This window comes from Symphalangus syndactylus, chromosome 13 (genome assembly GCF_028878055.3).
Source record: "Symphalangus syndactylus isolate Jambi chromosome 13, NHGRI_mSymSyn1-v2.1_pri, whole genome shotgun sequence".
NCBI lineage: Eukaryota > Metazoa > Chordata > Mammalia > Primates > Hylobatidae > Symphalangus > Symphalangus syndactylus.
Window position 1 is genome coordinate 102,165,663 of NC_072435.2, and position 13,601 is coordinate 102,179,263.

At 49.9% G+C, this 13,601-nt stretch overlaps 1 protein-coding gene across 4 annotated transcripts in view; it reads left to right on the plus strand.

The window, feature by feature from the left end:
• The first annotated feature begins 1,665 nt into the window (after positions 1-1,665).
• Positions 1,666-13,601, plus strand: part of RFX4 (regulatory factor X4) — a 177,139-nt gene continuing 165,203 nt past the window's right edge. Inside the window, exon 1 of one of the 4 annotated variants that reach the window (XM_055238362.1) lies at positions 1,666-2,109. In XM_055238362.1, the coding sequence (XP_055094337.1) occupies positions 2,067-2,109 (43 nt within the window). In that variant the 5' untranslated portion in view covers positions 1,666-2,066. Of the gene's footprint in view, positions 2,110-5,367; positions 5,431-13,601 lie in introns of those variants that run through there. The other 3 variants (XM_055238361.1, XM_055238364.1, XM_055238370.2) reach the window with 3 other exon arrangements.

Consider the following 13,601-nt stretch of genomic DNA (forward strand, 5'->3'; position numbering starts at 1 on the left):
CATTGCCTCAGTTATCTTCCCCCAAACCTTGAGAGGGAGCAACTTTGCTACATTTCACAGACGAGGAAGCTGAGGCCCAGAACGATGAAGGAATTTACAGAGCTGGGATTCGAACCCCGAGCTATCGTCAGTCCATCCCGGGCTCTGTTCAGCCGGTACCGCGCGCCGTCCCCTTCCTCCCGCACCGTGACCTTAACTCGGCACGTGCTGGCCCTTCGGGCCCCCCAGCCTCTGTACATTGTCCTACTCAGCTCTGATTGTGGGGAGGGGGGAGGACCGAGGGGCGGGAGGCGTCTTTCCGAAGGATCGCGGAAAGCCGCGCGCAGCCAGGGGCCCGGGGTTAGAGACCCCCACTCCCGCACGGCGTTAGGGACTCCGCGCTTCCCCGCCCCCGCCGCGTACGGCCGGCGCTGCCTCTGTCCATGGTCAAAGCACCCGGGGTAATCCGCCTTTCTCTTCCGCCCGCCGGGCCCCATTCATATTCTAATCACAGCGCGGCCGGCCCGCGAACGGCCACTTTATCGGGGCCCGCAGGAGACGCAGCTTGCTCCCCGCCACTTCCACTTCCAGCACCCCCCGGCCCTCGCCCCCCTCTTTCTGCACTTTCAACTCCGCCGAGGAGGGGGTCCCTGGGAAAACCGCGTCCCCACTTGGATGCTGGGGCTTCTCACAAACTTCGAGGCCTACTGGGGGACGGCGGTGGGGTGGGGAGGGCAGGGGGAGGGCGGAGGAACAGAGACAGACAGACTGACAGTTACGGGAAGAGGCGGGGGAGGGCGGACAGTACAGAGAGACCGAGGGGGATAGAGACAGAGAGGGGCAGAGTCCTAGGGGGAGACAAAGAGAAGTGGAGGCAGGGTCTGGACAGAGACACTAGCAGCCAAGGAAGGAGAAATAGAGGGACAGAGACAGAGACACAGAGGACGAGAGGGACAGAGAGCTAGAAACAGACACCGGGAGACAGGCGGAGAGAGACAGCGAGATGGAAGGAGAGACACAGGTTGAAGGACCCAGGCCCAGAGGAAGACAGAAAGTTCTGGAGGAGGCGAACCAGCCACTCACCTCCTCCCCGCCTAGCGGCCTTGTCACGCTCAGATTGGGGGATGGGGTCTTAGGGCTTCAGTTCCCCTTCCCCACCCTTTCCCCTTCAAGCTCGCTTCACTCCCCCACGCGTGTCTGCGGATCCGCGTGTAAGGGGTCAAGACATACCCCCTCCCGCATTCCCAGGGCCACCACCCGAAATCTAACCCAGGACCAAAATGGGTGGGTGGGGACGCAAGAGAAGGAAGGGAGTGGGGCCCCACTCGTGGTAGCGCAGGCCACTCCCCAGGCTCCAGGAGTTCCCCGCGGCTCCCCCTCCGCGCCCCCCCTCCCGGCCTGCCCGCGCGGCGCGGGGCCCGATGGCGGGGAAGGGCCGGGAGGGGGAGGGGGCCACATCTAAGCCAATTTTGATTTCGCCTATAATGAGTGCCGGGCGAAGGCTGGAGAAGGCCTCTGGAACTTTAAATAAGAAAAACGTTGCTAATGCTATAATAGAAGGGGGAAGTCGGAGGGCTGGGATTGCGTCGCTCTGAGCCCCCCTTTTCGGAGGCGGCTTTTCTTATTCAAAACAGGCCCACAATGGGCTTCACAGTGCGCCTCGCCACGGCCCCATCTGACGAGCGGCCATTCATCAGGCCGGCTGGCCTATCAATGACATTGCTCCCATCGGGGCTCCTATAAAATGATGCTTTTTCCCATGAAACATCCGCAAACATTTTGACGGGTTTGGCTTTGCCCGGCTGGATTACTGAGTGTCCCCTCGCTCGCTCGCTTTTTCTCTCTCCCCCTTCTCCGAGCTCGCTCCCTTCTCTCCCTCTCTCTCCTCTTTTCTTCTTTCTCTTTTCTTTCTTCTTCTTTTTCTTTTCTTTTCCTGTCCTCCTTTATCCTTGTGCCCCCTCACTTTCTGCGTCTCTCTCTCTCCCCTTCTCCCTCCCTCACTCCCTTCCTCCCTGGGCATCTCTAGCACAGGGGATCCCCAAACATCAGGACTTTTGGGGGGCGCCTGTGCTGTCCATGGGAAGAGCATGCATTGTGGGTTACTGGAGGAACCCGACATGGATTCCACAGGTTAGTCCTACTGGTGGGGGTTGGGGGGATACATTGGGAGGGAAGGAGAAGGGAGAGGGAGAACTTTAGAAAGAAGTTGGGAAAAGTTCAGACGGGTCAACTTGACAGTGGAACCCCAAGGAATAACGCAGAGCTTGCAGAAGTTTTCAATTCGAGGCGATGTGTGTAAGTGGATGCGTGGAAGTATGTGTATAAGCGTGTGATTGTGTACGTGTGTGAGTGTGTGTGCGTGCGCGCGCGCGAAGGAGCGCGCTTTCGCTTGCCCTGGACACAAAGTTACGTAAAGATGCGCTGGCTCGCGGCGAGCTCGAGGTGCCACTTGCAGAAACTTTGCCAGCCGACCGCCCCCTCCCGGACCCCGGTCCTCCTAGGGTATGGGGGCCTCGGAATAGCGGTGTTCTCGGGGTCTGGCGGCCAGGGCCGGGAAGCCGAGCGGAATGCCCCGAGGCGGGGGAGAGTGACGGCTTCGCACTGCGCCTGGGAGGTGGGGACCGAGGCTCCGGCTTGTAGAGACGCGCAGCTGGAGGGAGTGGCGGCGGCGAACCCGGTGGTCCTGGGGAATCCGCAGAAACGGGAGGTGGGAGTCCTGGGCTGTGGGGACGGGCTTTTCGCTTTTCTGCCAGGAAGGGGCACCCAACGCCGGGCTCCACTAGGGAGCTGTGACCTTGCTGGAGGGAGGGCAGGACGCAGAGTGGCCCGCTAAACTCGGCATTGGGGTCTGCAAACTGCTCTGCAGTTCAAGAACTGCTGGGCGTCAGGTTTTGGGGGCGCGGCGGTCCCTAACAACGAAAAAAGGAGGCCAAAGAATCTTTCACAACGAAAACGCCCGGTATCTCGGTTCTTCCTCCAGTAGTTTTCGCCACCTCCCACTCCTAGCACCTTTGAAGAGCCGTCACACTTCTAGCTCTGTTAACGCTCCCTAAGTCCCTTGCAGGTGAAAGTTCTCTTACAGTTCACCTCCTCCCCTAGGCTCATTCTTGCAACCCGGCTATTCTCATTTTGGCCCCGCTGCAGCCTCAGGATTTCTTGGGGTGATGAAGTCGGGGAGAGGCAGAAATAGGGCAGTGGACTCAGCCTGGGCCGTGGCGGGGTTTGAGAGAATGCCTGCAAGCATAACGCTGCTGGGCATTGCAGCGCGGAGCAACAAGTGCCTTCAAGCCCCGGCCGTCCCCTAAGCATGCACGTCCTTTCCTTGAGCAAATAAACAAATGCCGCACGAATGTCTCCGCAACTCCACCCCTAGGCAGGCTGGATATGGAAGTGGGGTGGGGGCTGGGGTCATCGGGGCATTGCCCCAGAAGGTCTTTCCTCGGTCCCTGCAGAAATATTTAAGGCCTCTCCAGGTCTCCGCTGCAACCCTGGTGGCCCGGACACCGGGCTGCTCTTGCCAAGGGGGGATATTCGGTGTTTTAGGGTAGTTGTCCATCTCTGATTCCTAGAGTCAAGGCCCTCCCTGATTGTACTCCCCTGGGTGGGTGTGAGCCCCCAGGGAGTGGGGAAAGGCTATGCCCTGAAGTTCTCCTTCCTATACTCGATGACAAACGAAGGCAAGGAGAAGCGTCGCCTGCCCTGCGTGCCCCTCCGGACACGGCGGGCCCCGCTGAGGTCTCTGCTGGCGGTAAAGCAGGAGCCCAGAGAGAGAAAAGCGCCTTTTCCACCATTTTTTCATCTCAAGCGCTGCGCCCTCACCACCTCCTGAGAACCCTAACGTTAAAAATGAATATCCTTGACAAAAGTAAACGCATGTCTGCAGAGTTTGTGGCCAAGTATTTTCGAGCGGCCCACGCAGGGACATAGGGTGGTCTCCCTACATCCCAAACCTGCAGTGGCCCTGCTGGGGCTTTTAGCTGCCTCCTCCACAGGGCCAGGGCCCCTCGGTAATTCTGGGGAGGACTGTGGGGCTGTGGATACGTGGTGTTTTCTGTTCTCGATGCAACTGGTGGTCGTGGGGGCACCGGGTCCTCTTCACCTCAACTGCAAACACTCCAAAGAGGTTCTGAAATAGAAATCCTTTCCCCATCCACCTCTCCCCCTTTTGTATATTCGAGACATCCCTAGGTCACCACCCTGAACGCAAAATCAAAAGTTTTGGTACACGACAGTGTGAAGAAATGACACGAGACGCACCAGGTGACATTTCGCTCGGACTTGCAAAACCGACGACAAGGGAAGTGCGGCTTGGCGTGGTCCAGTCCAGAAGCCTTCCCTCACCTCCCTTCCAGAGAATTTAATCCAATTAGCCTTTCTTCTGAGTTTCCCTTGTTATGTAAAGGTCTTTTCTCCTCGGCTTGCAGAGACGCGCGCTCCACGGAGCAGTTCGATTCTGCTCCTTTTGTATAAGATCGCGCGCGATCAGAACCAGGAATATTGCTGTTATTATTTCATTCCGAAAGGACTGGAACAACCGACTCACAGCAAGTGCTGGGGCGAAGTAGAAAACGTCCAGGATAAGAGAGGCCGGCGAGCGGGGCCACCGTCCCTTACTCTTAAAAGGAAAATCCCCGCGAAGTGCCTCGGGCCCGGGCGAACAGTTTTGCAGGGGCCAGGGCTCTAGTGGCCTGCTTTGGGGCCACTTCAGCGTGACCTGCGGAAACGCGCCCCTTTGTTCCGCACACCGAGCCAGTAATATATTCCTCGGGTTTCCCCAAAATACTCAACAAGTGTGGAGCTAAGACAATGGCCCCGTCGGGGGAAGCTGGGCAGCCGGCGCGCGCCTCCTGGGCCCTAGGCTCTCTAGCGGCCGAGCCCGACAAAGCAAAGCCCCTCTCGGAGGCAAAGTCCCAGCCTGCCGCGCGCCGCGGTGCTCCGGCAGGAGGCAAAGGCGACAGGCGCGCGCAGGGGCAGTCGACGCACCTTCTGGCAGGTGCGCGGTTTGCAGTAAGCGCCGGCGCGCGTCCCGCTCGGCCCGCGCTACAGCCCCACGCCGCGCAAAAGTTGGTGCTGAGCCCCGCGTGGCCTGCCCTCCCCACGCGGGCCACCGGCAGCTACGTGTTTGTGGCCGCCGGGTCCAATCAGAGCTGCTCTGCCTGGGTGATCGTTGCTCAGTTACTCAAGTTATCCGGAAATTCGAGAACGATGGGGGAAAGTGGGTAGAATTTTAGGCCACCGAGAGCTTGTGCAAAGTGGGCCGGGCCGGGTCGGTCGCCTACGCAATAGAACGATCATTTCTTTTAAAACGGGATGGCGCGTTAGAGAGGGCCACTGCCAAGCTGGAGCTGGAAACTTCTGCCTCCATCCACTTTCCGCTCCCATCTCCAGAACCCAGAGCTGAGGCGGCCAAAGTACTCCTGGAGCCGGATTTGAGTTCCCCGGGCCGCATCGGTAGGAGGGCACCCTAGTCTACAGGCCCCCAACTCAGCACAAATTCAGTCTAAAATTCTACCACCAAATGAATTATATGCCTTTGTGGGCCCGGGGTAGGGAAGTCCAGTGGCGTTGGCGCCGTGCCCACAAGGCAAAGTGCGTCCTGGAGGGAACAGGGCCCGATCCTCCTCCATTCTTGCCCAGGCACAGCCCTCCGGAAGGAGCCACTGTCTGCGGGCTTGGGAGAGCAAGGAGCCCGAGGTCCGAGCCTTGCTCCCGCGCCCAAACCAGACAGTCTCGCCCTCCCCGGGCGTGTGTGTGTGCGTGTGTGAGCGCGCGCGGGCTAACGGGGCATGTGCGCCCCCATCTCTGCCACCTGCTAAGCGCCGGCGTCTGGATTTGGCAGCAGGGTCAAGTGAGAGCCGCATGGTACCAGGGTTCCGGGTCCCCGAGGCTGCAGCCCTTGATGGCGCGGACGCTGCACGCAGGCTGGATCCTCGGAGTCCCGGATTCAGCACGCAACTCTGTGCGGCAGCCTGGGACAGAGCGCTTTCCTAGCCGGCCTGCAGGTCCCAGAGACTCGGAAAAGTTTGCAGGGGCCGCCCGGCGCCTCGGGCCTGGGATTTCCAAAGCCGCGCCCGCCCTCCTCCCCAGCGCGTCACCATGGAGACTGCTGGAAGTTGGTGGTGGAAAACAGACCTGGCGCAAAGCAAAATATTATGAGTGCAGTTGGGGTGACTTCAGGGGGGCGGGGGGACCGGAGGGCAGGAGCAGGAGCCAGAGGCAGAGGCCGACAACAAAGGGCCCAGTGCGAGGAAGAGAGAGGAGTTTGCACGGGGCCTCCCCGCCGCTGTGTGAGTGCTGGACCATCCTGCTTCCCAGAGGCGCCGAGGTCTCTAATTTCTCTCCAGCAGCTATACCTTTTCTCAGCCCGCCTTGGAGCCCTTGCTCCCTCCCCTCCTCTCCGGGTTCTCTTCCAGCCTCCCCCCTCACCCGTCCCGAGGTTAGGCGCCAGCTGGGCAGTATGCCCGCCTCCCCAAGAGCCACAGGCTCACCAACGTGAAAGGTTCTGGCTTTTCTTCCCCACGACCCGTGGGTCGCCCAGGGTGAGTTTCTCACCCCCTATCTCAAACCCAATCTGAAAGGGTGATGGGTTAGAATAAGGCGGGAACGGAACGAGAAGAGAAGGGAGTGTCTGGCCAGAAATCATGGGAGTGGGGATGGGTAAAGAGGAGATTCTGATTTTTCTCCCCTTTTTACAGTGAGAAAGGCGCTGAGTCGTGATTCCAACTCAGCCACTTGTAATGTGACTTTAGGTTAATCTTCTAGCCTTTCCAAGATTATTTTTAATTGCCTGTAAAATGAAGGGTTAGACAGCTCACAGGCTGGGATCTCTGACAAGGTAGACATTTCCCTCTATTCCTTTGGCTTTACTGTAGAATCCAGGAAGCAATATATGAGCTGGTTACCACTATCTGAACTATGACCCACTGCACAATTAGTTAATTTATCCTCGAACTAATAATATACTATTTTTTGCAAGTCATTTGGGATTTTAAGAGTCAATAACTATGAACAACTCTTTTTAAAAGGCCCAGAATGTCCTTTCTCATTGCCACCTGCCGTGCATTCCTTAATTGTTTGGCCAACTCCCTCCATCCCCAAAGGATTTACTAAAAGACACTAGACTTTCTGGGGCTGTATCCAGTGCCAATTTAGGGAACACTGAAATGCTTCTAGATGATGAAGCCGGCATCACAGACCCTCACATATGTTAGAGAGGAATACACATTGGCCAATGTACTAAAATGCAGCCATCAAAGGAAAATCACTCCACCCTCCACTGCTCAAGCTTTTGGGAAGAAGTCTCTTCTCACGCCTAGGCACCGCTCCTGATGACAATCTGGGCAAAGGAGGCTTTCTCCTTTCCCTGAGATTCCATTGCCTCATGTGCAAAAGAATGGATTGGGTGTACAAATTGATATGCTCTATAAAATTCTACCTCTCAATTATATGCCTGTGTCCGTGTTTGTCTTCTGACATCTATGTGAAATCTTCTGGGTACTTTGTTTATAAAGTAGTTTTACTGACATTGAGCCTCCCAGGCACTCCATGAGCGTGGCATTATTGTGAAACATAGGGTTTTTCTTTCATTTCCAACATTTTAAGACTGATTTCTAAGCCAAGTTGGTCTGTTTGCATCAGTGTCTTTTCCAAAAAGGCTGAGAAGATATAAAGTGGTGACATCACAAGTTGGGATGCCGGACACTCAGGTCTGTACTCCACAGGTTCCTGAGAGCCCATCCTACATGTTCTGCAGGTCACTTGGGAAACTCTTCAGCTGCCCCTCCGATGGCCCTAAGGCACCACAGGATGGAGATAGTGGGAGAAACCCCCGATGTTGGATGTTGTTTTTACCTCTTCCACTCTATTTTAGATATTTGCAATTTTATTAAGGTTTAGGGGAGAGAGAATGAACTTGAAGAATTTATTTGGAGGTATCAGGTAAAAGTGAAGTTTAAAAAAAGAAGAAAATAGACTACTTTGGGTTTCATTCAATCTCACTTCCTGACTACCTGCTGGGTGGCAGACCCTGAAGATGAACAAGGCCACAGTCCCTACTGTCAAGGACTTCAGAATGCATTTAATAAGAGAAGGTATGGACACACTAAGAGTGGTGAGCACTACAAGGAACATAAAAATTGAGTCATTTTGGAGCTTAGAGGAAAGGATGCTCTCTCTTGCTGAGTACCTACCATGTATCAGCTCTGTAACAGGCACTTTTTCACACATTAGCCATTGAAGCCTTATCACAACTCTGCATAGTCTCTTTTTAGGATGAAAGAGGGTCTGGAACCTGCCTGAGGTCACAACTGGTACATGGCAGAGCTAGATTGGAGAGCAGACTAGGGAACACTCATGCCCTCTCCCCACCCAGGCCACGTCACCTACACACTGCTGTCGTGATAGGTCAGGGTTTAGTTATGACACTGGCTTTAGGTGGATTTGAATCCCACTTGGTGAGAAGGGAAACAGGTGGATGAGAGTGGAGAATCACAGAATGTTGTCTTCCCTGGGCTCCAGAGAAAACCCCTCTGAAAGAATCCTGTAACTCTGCCTTTGAGGAGGATTTTAAATGGTGGCAGCAATGGGAGGCAGTGTGTCACAGCGGTTGAGTAGAGATTTGGGGCACAGACAAATCTTGGCTTTCTTCATTCATATGTTCATTCATTCATCCAAGAAGACTATGTGTCTCCTATGTGCCCAGCATTCTGCTAGATACTGGGCTTAACAAAAATGTCATCTTTGCTTCTCTAGAGCATAAGTTCTAGACCCACAAATAAGTAAACACAAAAATAGATAATTTCAGTAAGTGATTAGCATTATGAAGGAAAAAAACCTATCTGGAGTAATAAAGACAGAGCATGGTGATGGGGTTGTTGCCTTCATAGGGTGGCTCTGCCACATAAAGCTGCGAACGCTTGGTCTGGAAGCTTAATGTTGCTGAGCCTCAATTTTCTTTTGGGATTGATACAACCAACTGATAGAGCTATAGTGAATATGAAATATGAAAGTGGTAATAGTTAACATACGTTCGATACTTACTGTGTCTTTACTTTGCTAAGCATTTTAAGTACATTATCTGTGTAATGCTCACAACAATCCTATTAAGAAGAAACTGTAATTATTAAGAAGAAACTGTTATTATTTACAGTTTAAATAGAGAAACCAGCAAGTTAAAGGAAAAATTGAAACTGGAAGCTGACATGTTCAATAAGTTTCTGAGCCCTAGGAAGCTGGGCTGGCAAGCTGTACCTCGATTGCTTGGGAAGCAAGATCACTCTTATTGTGTGTTCCTAACTTTCCTGAGGCAGAATGCAAGTAGGAGACCTAGCTTTTCATTTGTATTTTAAAAAGCAGATGTTTTAAAAACACTGTGATAGAGAAAGGATATAATGGCCAGGTGCTGTGGCTTATGCCTGTCATCCCTGCACTTTGGGAGGTGAGGCAGGAGGATCACTTGAGGGCAAGAGTTGGAGACCAGCCTGGGCAACATAGCAACACTCTATCTCTACAAGAAATTTAAAAAATTAGACAGACATGGTGGTGCATCCCTATAGTCCCACCTACTCAGGAGGCTGAGATGGGAGGATCACTTGAGCCCAGGAGTTCAAGGCTGTAGTGAGCTCTGATCACACCACTGCACTTCAGCCTGGGTGAGAGTGAGACTCTGTCTCAAAGAAAAAAATAAAAAAGAAAGGAAGGAAGGAAAAGAACAACAAAAAAAGAAAAATTAAAAAAAGAAAGCTTATCCAAGAGATGGGTAAGTGGCAGAACCAGGATTTGAGCGGAGGGCCCACAGCCCAGCCTGGCTGGCTCTTAGATCCATACTTTTAGTCATGAAGCTGTATTGACTATCTCTTCTTCTTCTTGTTGTTGTTGTTGTTGTTTTTCATTAGGGAGAAGGTGGCAGTGGGAGGAATGCCCAATAACATACATAGCATTTTAGCAAAAGTAAATGACTTGCTATTTTCTCCCTATATGAAAGTGTTAGAACACTCTTCTTTTTTTTTTTTTTTTTTTTTTTTTTTTTTTTTTTGACGGATTCTTGCACTGTCACCTGGGCTGGAGTGCAATGGCTCAATCTCGGCTCACTGCAACCTCTGCCTCCCAGGTTCAAGCAATTCTCCTGCCTCAGCCTCCTGAGTAGCTGAGATTACAGGTGCCCGCCGCCACACTGGCTAATTTTTTGTATTTTTAGTAGAGATGGGGTTTCACTATGTCGGCCAGGCTGGTCTCGAACTCCTGACCTCGTGATCCACCCACCTCGGCTTCCCAAAGTGCTGAGATTACAGGCGAGAGCCACCGCGTCTGGCTAAAATAATCTTTTAAACTGTAAAGGCAAAATGTGTAATTGTTGACAAAAATAGGGACATAAGTAAATCATTCATACCTTTACTACACATGTGAAATGTACTTTCATCTTCTTTGGGATTCACTCAAACTTTCGTTAATATTTGCTTTGTCTCTGAGAAAGTCAAGTCTTCATTCATGCAACAGGAGGAATAATAGAATGGGGCAAAAGCAATTAAGTAATATGATAATATATGGAGACTTTAGATAACTTAAACAATATCTTGCATCTAGAAGTCATTCACAGATATATGTTAAAATATGGCTTCAGGGGTATGTAGTGTGACTTAGTGAAAAGAACATGAGCTTTGCCATCAGACAAGGTTCAAATCCTATATCAGTTACATTCTTGCTGTGTGACCCAGAGCCAATTATCTTACTTCTCTAAGCCTCTGTTTCCTTCTTTGTGAAAATGTCTGCTCACTACCTTCTAGGATGGTTATGAAAATTCAGTAAGATTGTACATGGTAAGTATTTGATTTAATGCCTGACTCCTAAAAGTTGCTCGGTAAATGGCAGATATTATTATTATTATTATTAACAATAATTATCTGGCCTTCCTATACTTTATTCTAGGTGTCTAGTTGGGAAAGGGGATAAGAATACTGAAAAAAAAATGTAGACTGTTTTAGAATACCTAGATGTGCTTGTACTATGTAGATACAACCCCAGTTTTAATGTTGAGATAAGTCATTTTTTTTCTGAAGGGTTTAGACCAAAAGACTAATTTTATTTTTATTTCTCCACCTTTCCCATGAAGAAGGCATTTTATGTACCCCTGTTTGCCATTATTTCATCCTTGTGTTTTCCAGTCTGTTAAAGGAAGTGGAAAATGTGTCTTTGTAGAGGCAACACCTGTGGGCTTGAATTTAAATCCTGGAAGAGAGATCTATGGCATACTCAGAGACGACATATGTTGCACAACCCTGATAGAGGCCCCTCCACAACTCCTGATGCCCTTCCAGTTCTGGAATGTGATGGCCCACATTTTTCATGCCTCTTCCTCTTGCCTTTCCCCCACCCCAGCCCCCTCGACCACCCAATGCTCTTATATTTGAAGGCATCACTGTTTTAAGGATTGAACCATTTTTACACTTGGTTTTCAGGAAATAGAAAACTCAGTTTCAAGTGAGCCATTCTCTGGAACTTGTTTTAGCAGGATGCACAGAGAGTTTGGTTCTTTTGCCTTTCTTGCATTTATATATATATTTTTAATGTGAGGATAAAACGTCCATTTGTTCTGTTTTTGTCTTTATAATTTCATGTTTACTAACATTGCAGTTTTTGAGTTCTTGAAATGTTTATGAGAGGGAAAGGGATCATAAAAAGCAGAAAAGAATGAAATGCAGCCATTTTGCTTTCAGTTGTATTGGGTCCAAATTGAGGCAACTAGGGCTGGATTGACCTGTGCTGGGAGATTACGGGGTTTATGTGTGTCATATCCCACCCTCAAGGCAGGAATACTTCAAAAGATGTGTACAGTTTCCACTTTTCTGGTTGGTTATTCTTCCATAAAACATAAAAGCATCATTGTGCCTCTGAGCAATCAATAATTATTAGTAGAGAGGTGAACATGGACACGTTGGATTTGTATTTTTGTAGTTGTTTTGTTTTAATTTAAAAGAACAATGAGAAAGCCTTTGAAAAGGCTGCAACCCAGTGAAGGTTAGTTAGCACTTTGTGTCCTGTGTGTTTTCCAGCTACCCAGTAATTGTGCTAAAGACTAGTGTTTAGACACAACCTAAGTGAGACTGCTGAATGTAGCAGATATTTATTTAATCAGAACGGAAATTTACCACTTCATAAGCACTGATGTCCTGAATCCATCATGTTGGAGAAAATACAGTATCAGTCAATGCAAGCAAACTAGTCTTTGAACTAGATTTTGAATGGACATTTGGATAATCTAACGAGTGATTAGTGATTGACAATTACACCTCCAAGCCAGCATCTAATTTTTGAGACACAAATGCATTTTGTGAATAAAATAATGTCAGTGCCTTTGTTTTGAATCTTGGCCATCAAATCATTGCAAGTTACATTACACTTTTGAAGAAGGAAGTGTTTCTTGGAATGTTGTGATTATAGGATTTATAATTTTTAAAAGTGAGCATGAGAGACTTTTTTGAGTTCTACATTATCTTTTTCTGAACGTGATTAGTCCAAATTTGGGGTGTCCATACATAGAACATATTTATAATGTGTGTACTGAATCTAAATCTCATGAATAAGTCAAGTTTCTATTGAAGTTATTAGGATTTTATAAAGTTCCAAAATTGGCAGAATTGGGTCTATGGCATAAACTCAAACCTATTCATGGCGGAACTGATGGATTATTCTAAACATTTTGCCAAGTTTTCTTCATGGTGTTTACTTCCACTGCTGATAATAAGTCTAGGGTGAGGGAAGAAGTAGGGTGCCTTTATAAAGTTATTTGCCTCCCCAAAAAGAAAATCAACAAATTTTTCTTCCTCCTTAAATGGCTACTAACCGGGCTAAAATTTCTTTTACTTTTATTTCTTTTACTCAATGACTCCTTTTTCAAAAGCAAAATAATTTCTACACCAAGCATTATTGGACATCACAGAAAATAAATAAGTCTGACTCAGAAAGCTCTGGGAGTTTACAAGGAAGAAAAATTCCAGAGGGCTTGAGGCCCTCAGTTAAAACATTAAAACTTTTAAGCATTGGAGAGAAGATTTCTAAAGCGTCGAGCGGTTGTTGTGAGAAAGCCTTTGGTCTCCGTCTTTTATTTTCAACTCAGTGGGCAGAGTTTTTGAGGTTTCTGTGGTTTGGGTAGGGGACCTTTTCAGAAATGCCAGGCTTTTAGAAAAAACACAGCTTTTCTTCTAATCAAGAACGCGTTTTAAAGTTTGAAAACTTTGGTGTGATGACAAGAATAAATTATTTCTCTGCTACGTTGAGGTTTCCTCTGGGTGCCCAGGCTGCGGGGCATTCTCTCCTCGGCTGCCTCACAGGGCACAGCTGAGGAGGTGCTGGGAGTGGGAGCGGCGTCAGTCCAGACTTCGCCCCGCTTGTACTGGGCAGCCTCGCACAGAGGCCGGCTGAGCCTTGAGCGCCGCTGGGAAAGCCTGCCGAGCTGAGCAGTCCACAGGGATCCAAGCCACGGAGGACCTACACAAGGATGCCCCATGGATCCCGTGTTCTGTTCAAAGTTTTTCTTGGTATTGAGAGAGATTTAAAAAAAAAGAAATGAAAACACCAAGGCTGCATGTTGTATATCGATAGCTGATGATAAACAGAGCATTTTGAGA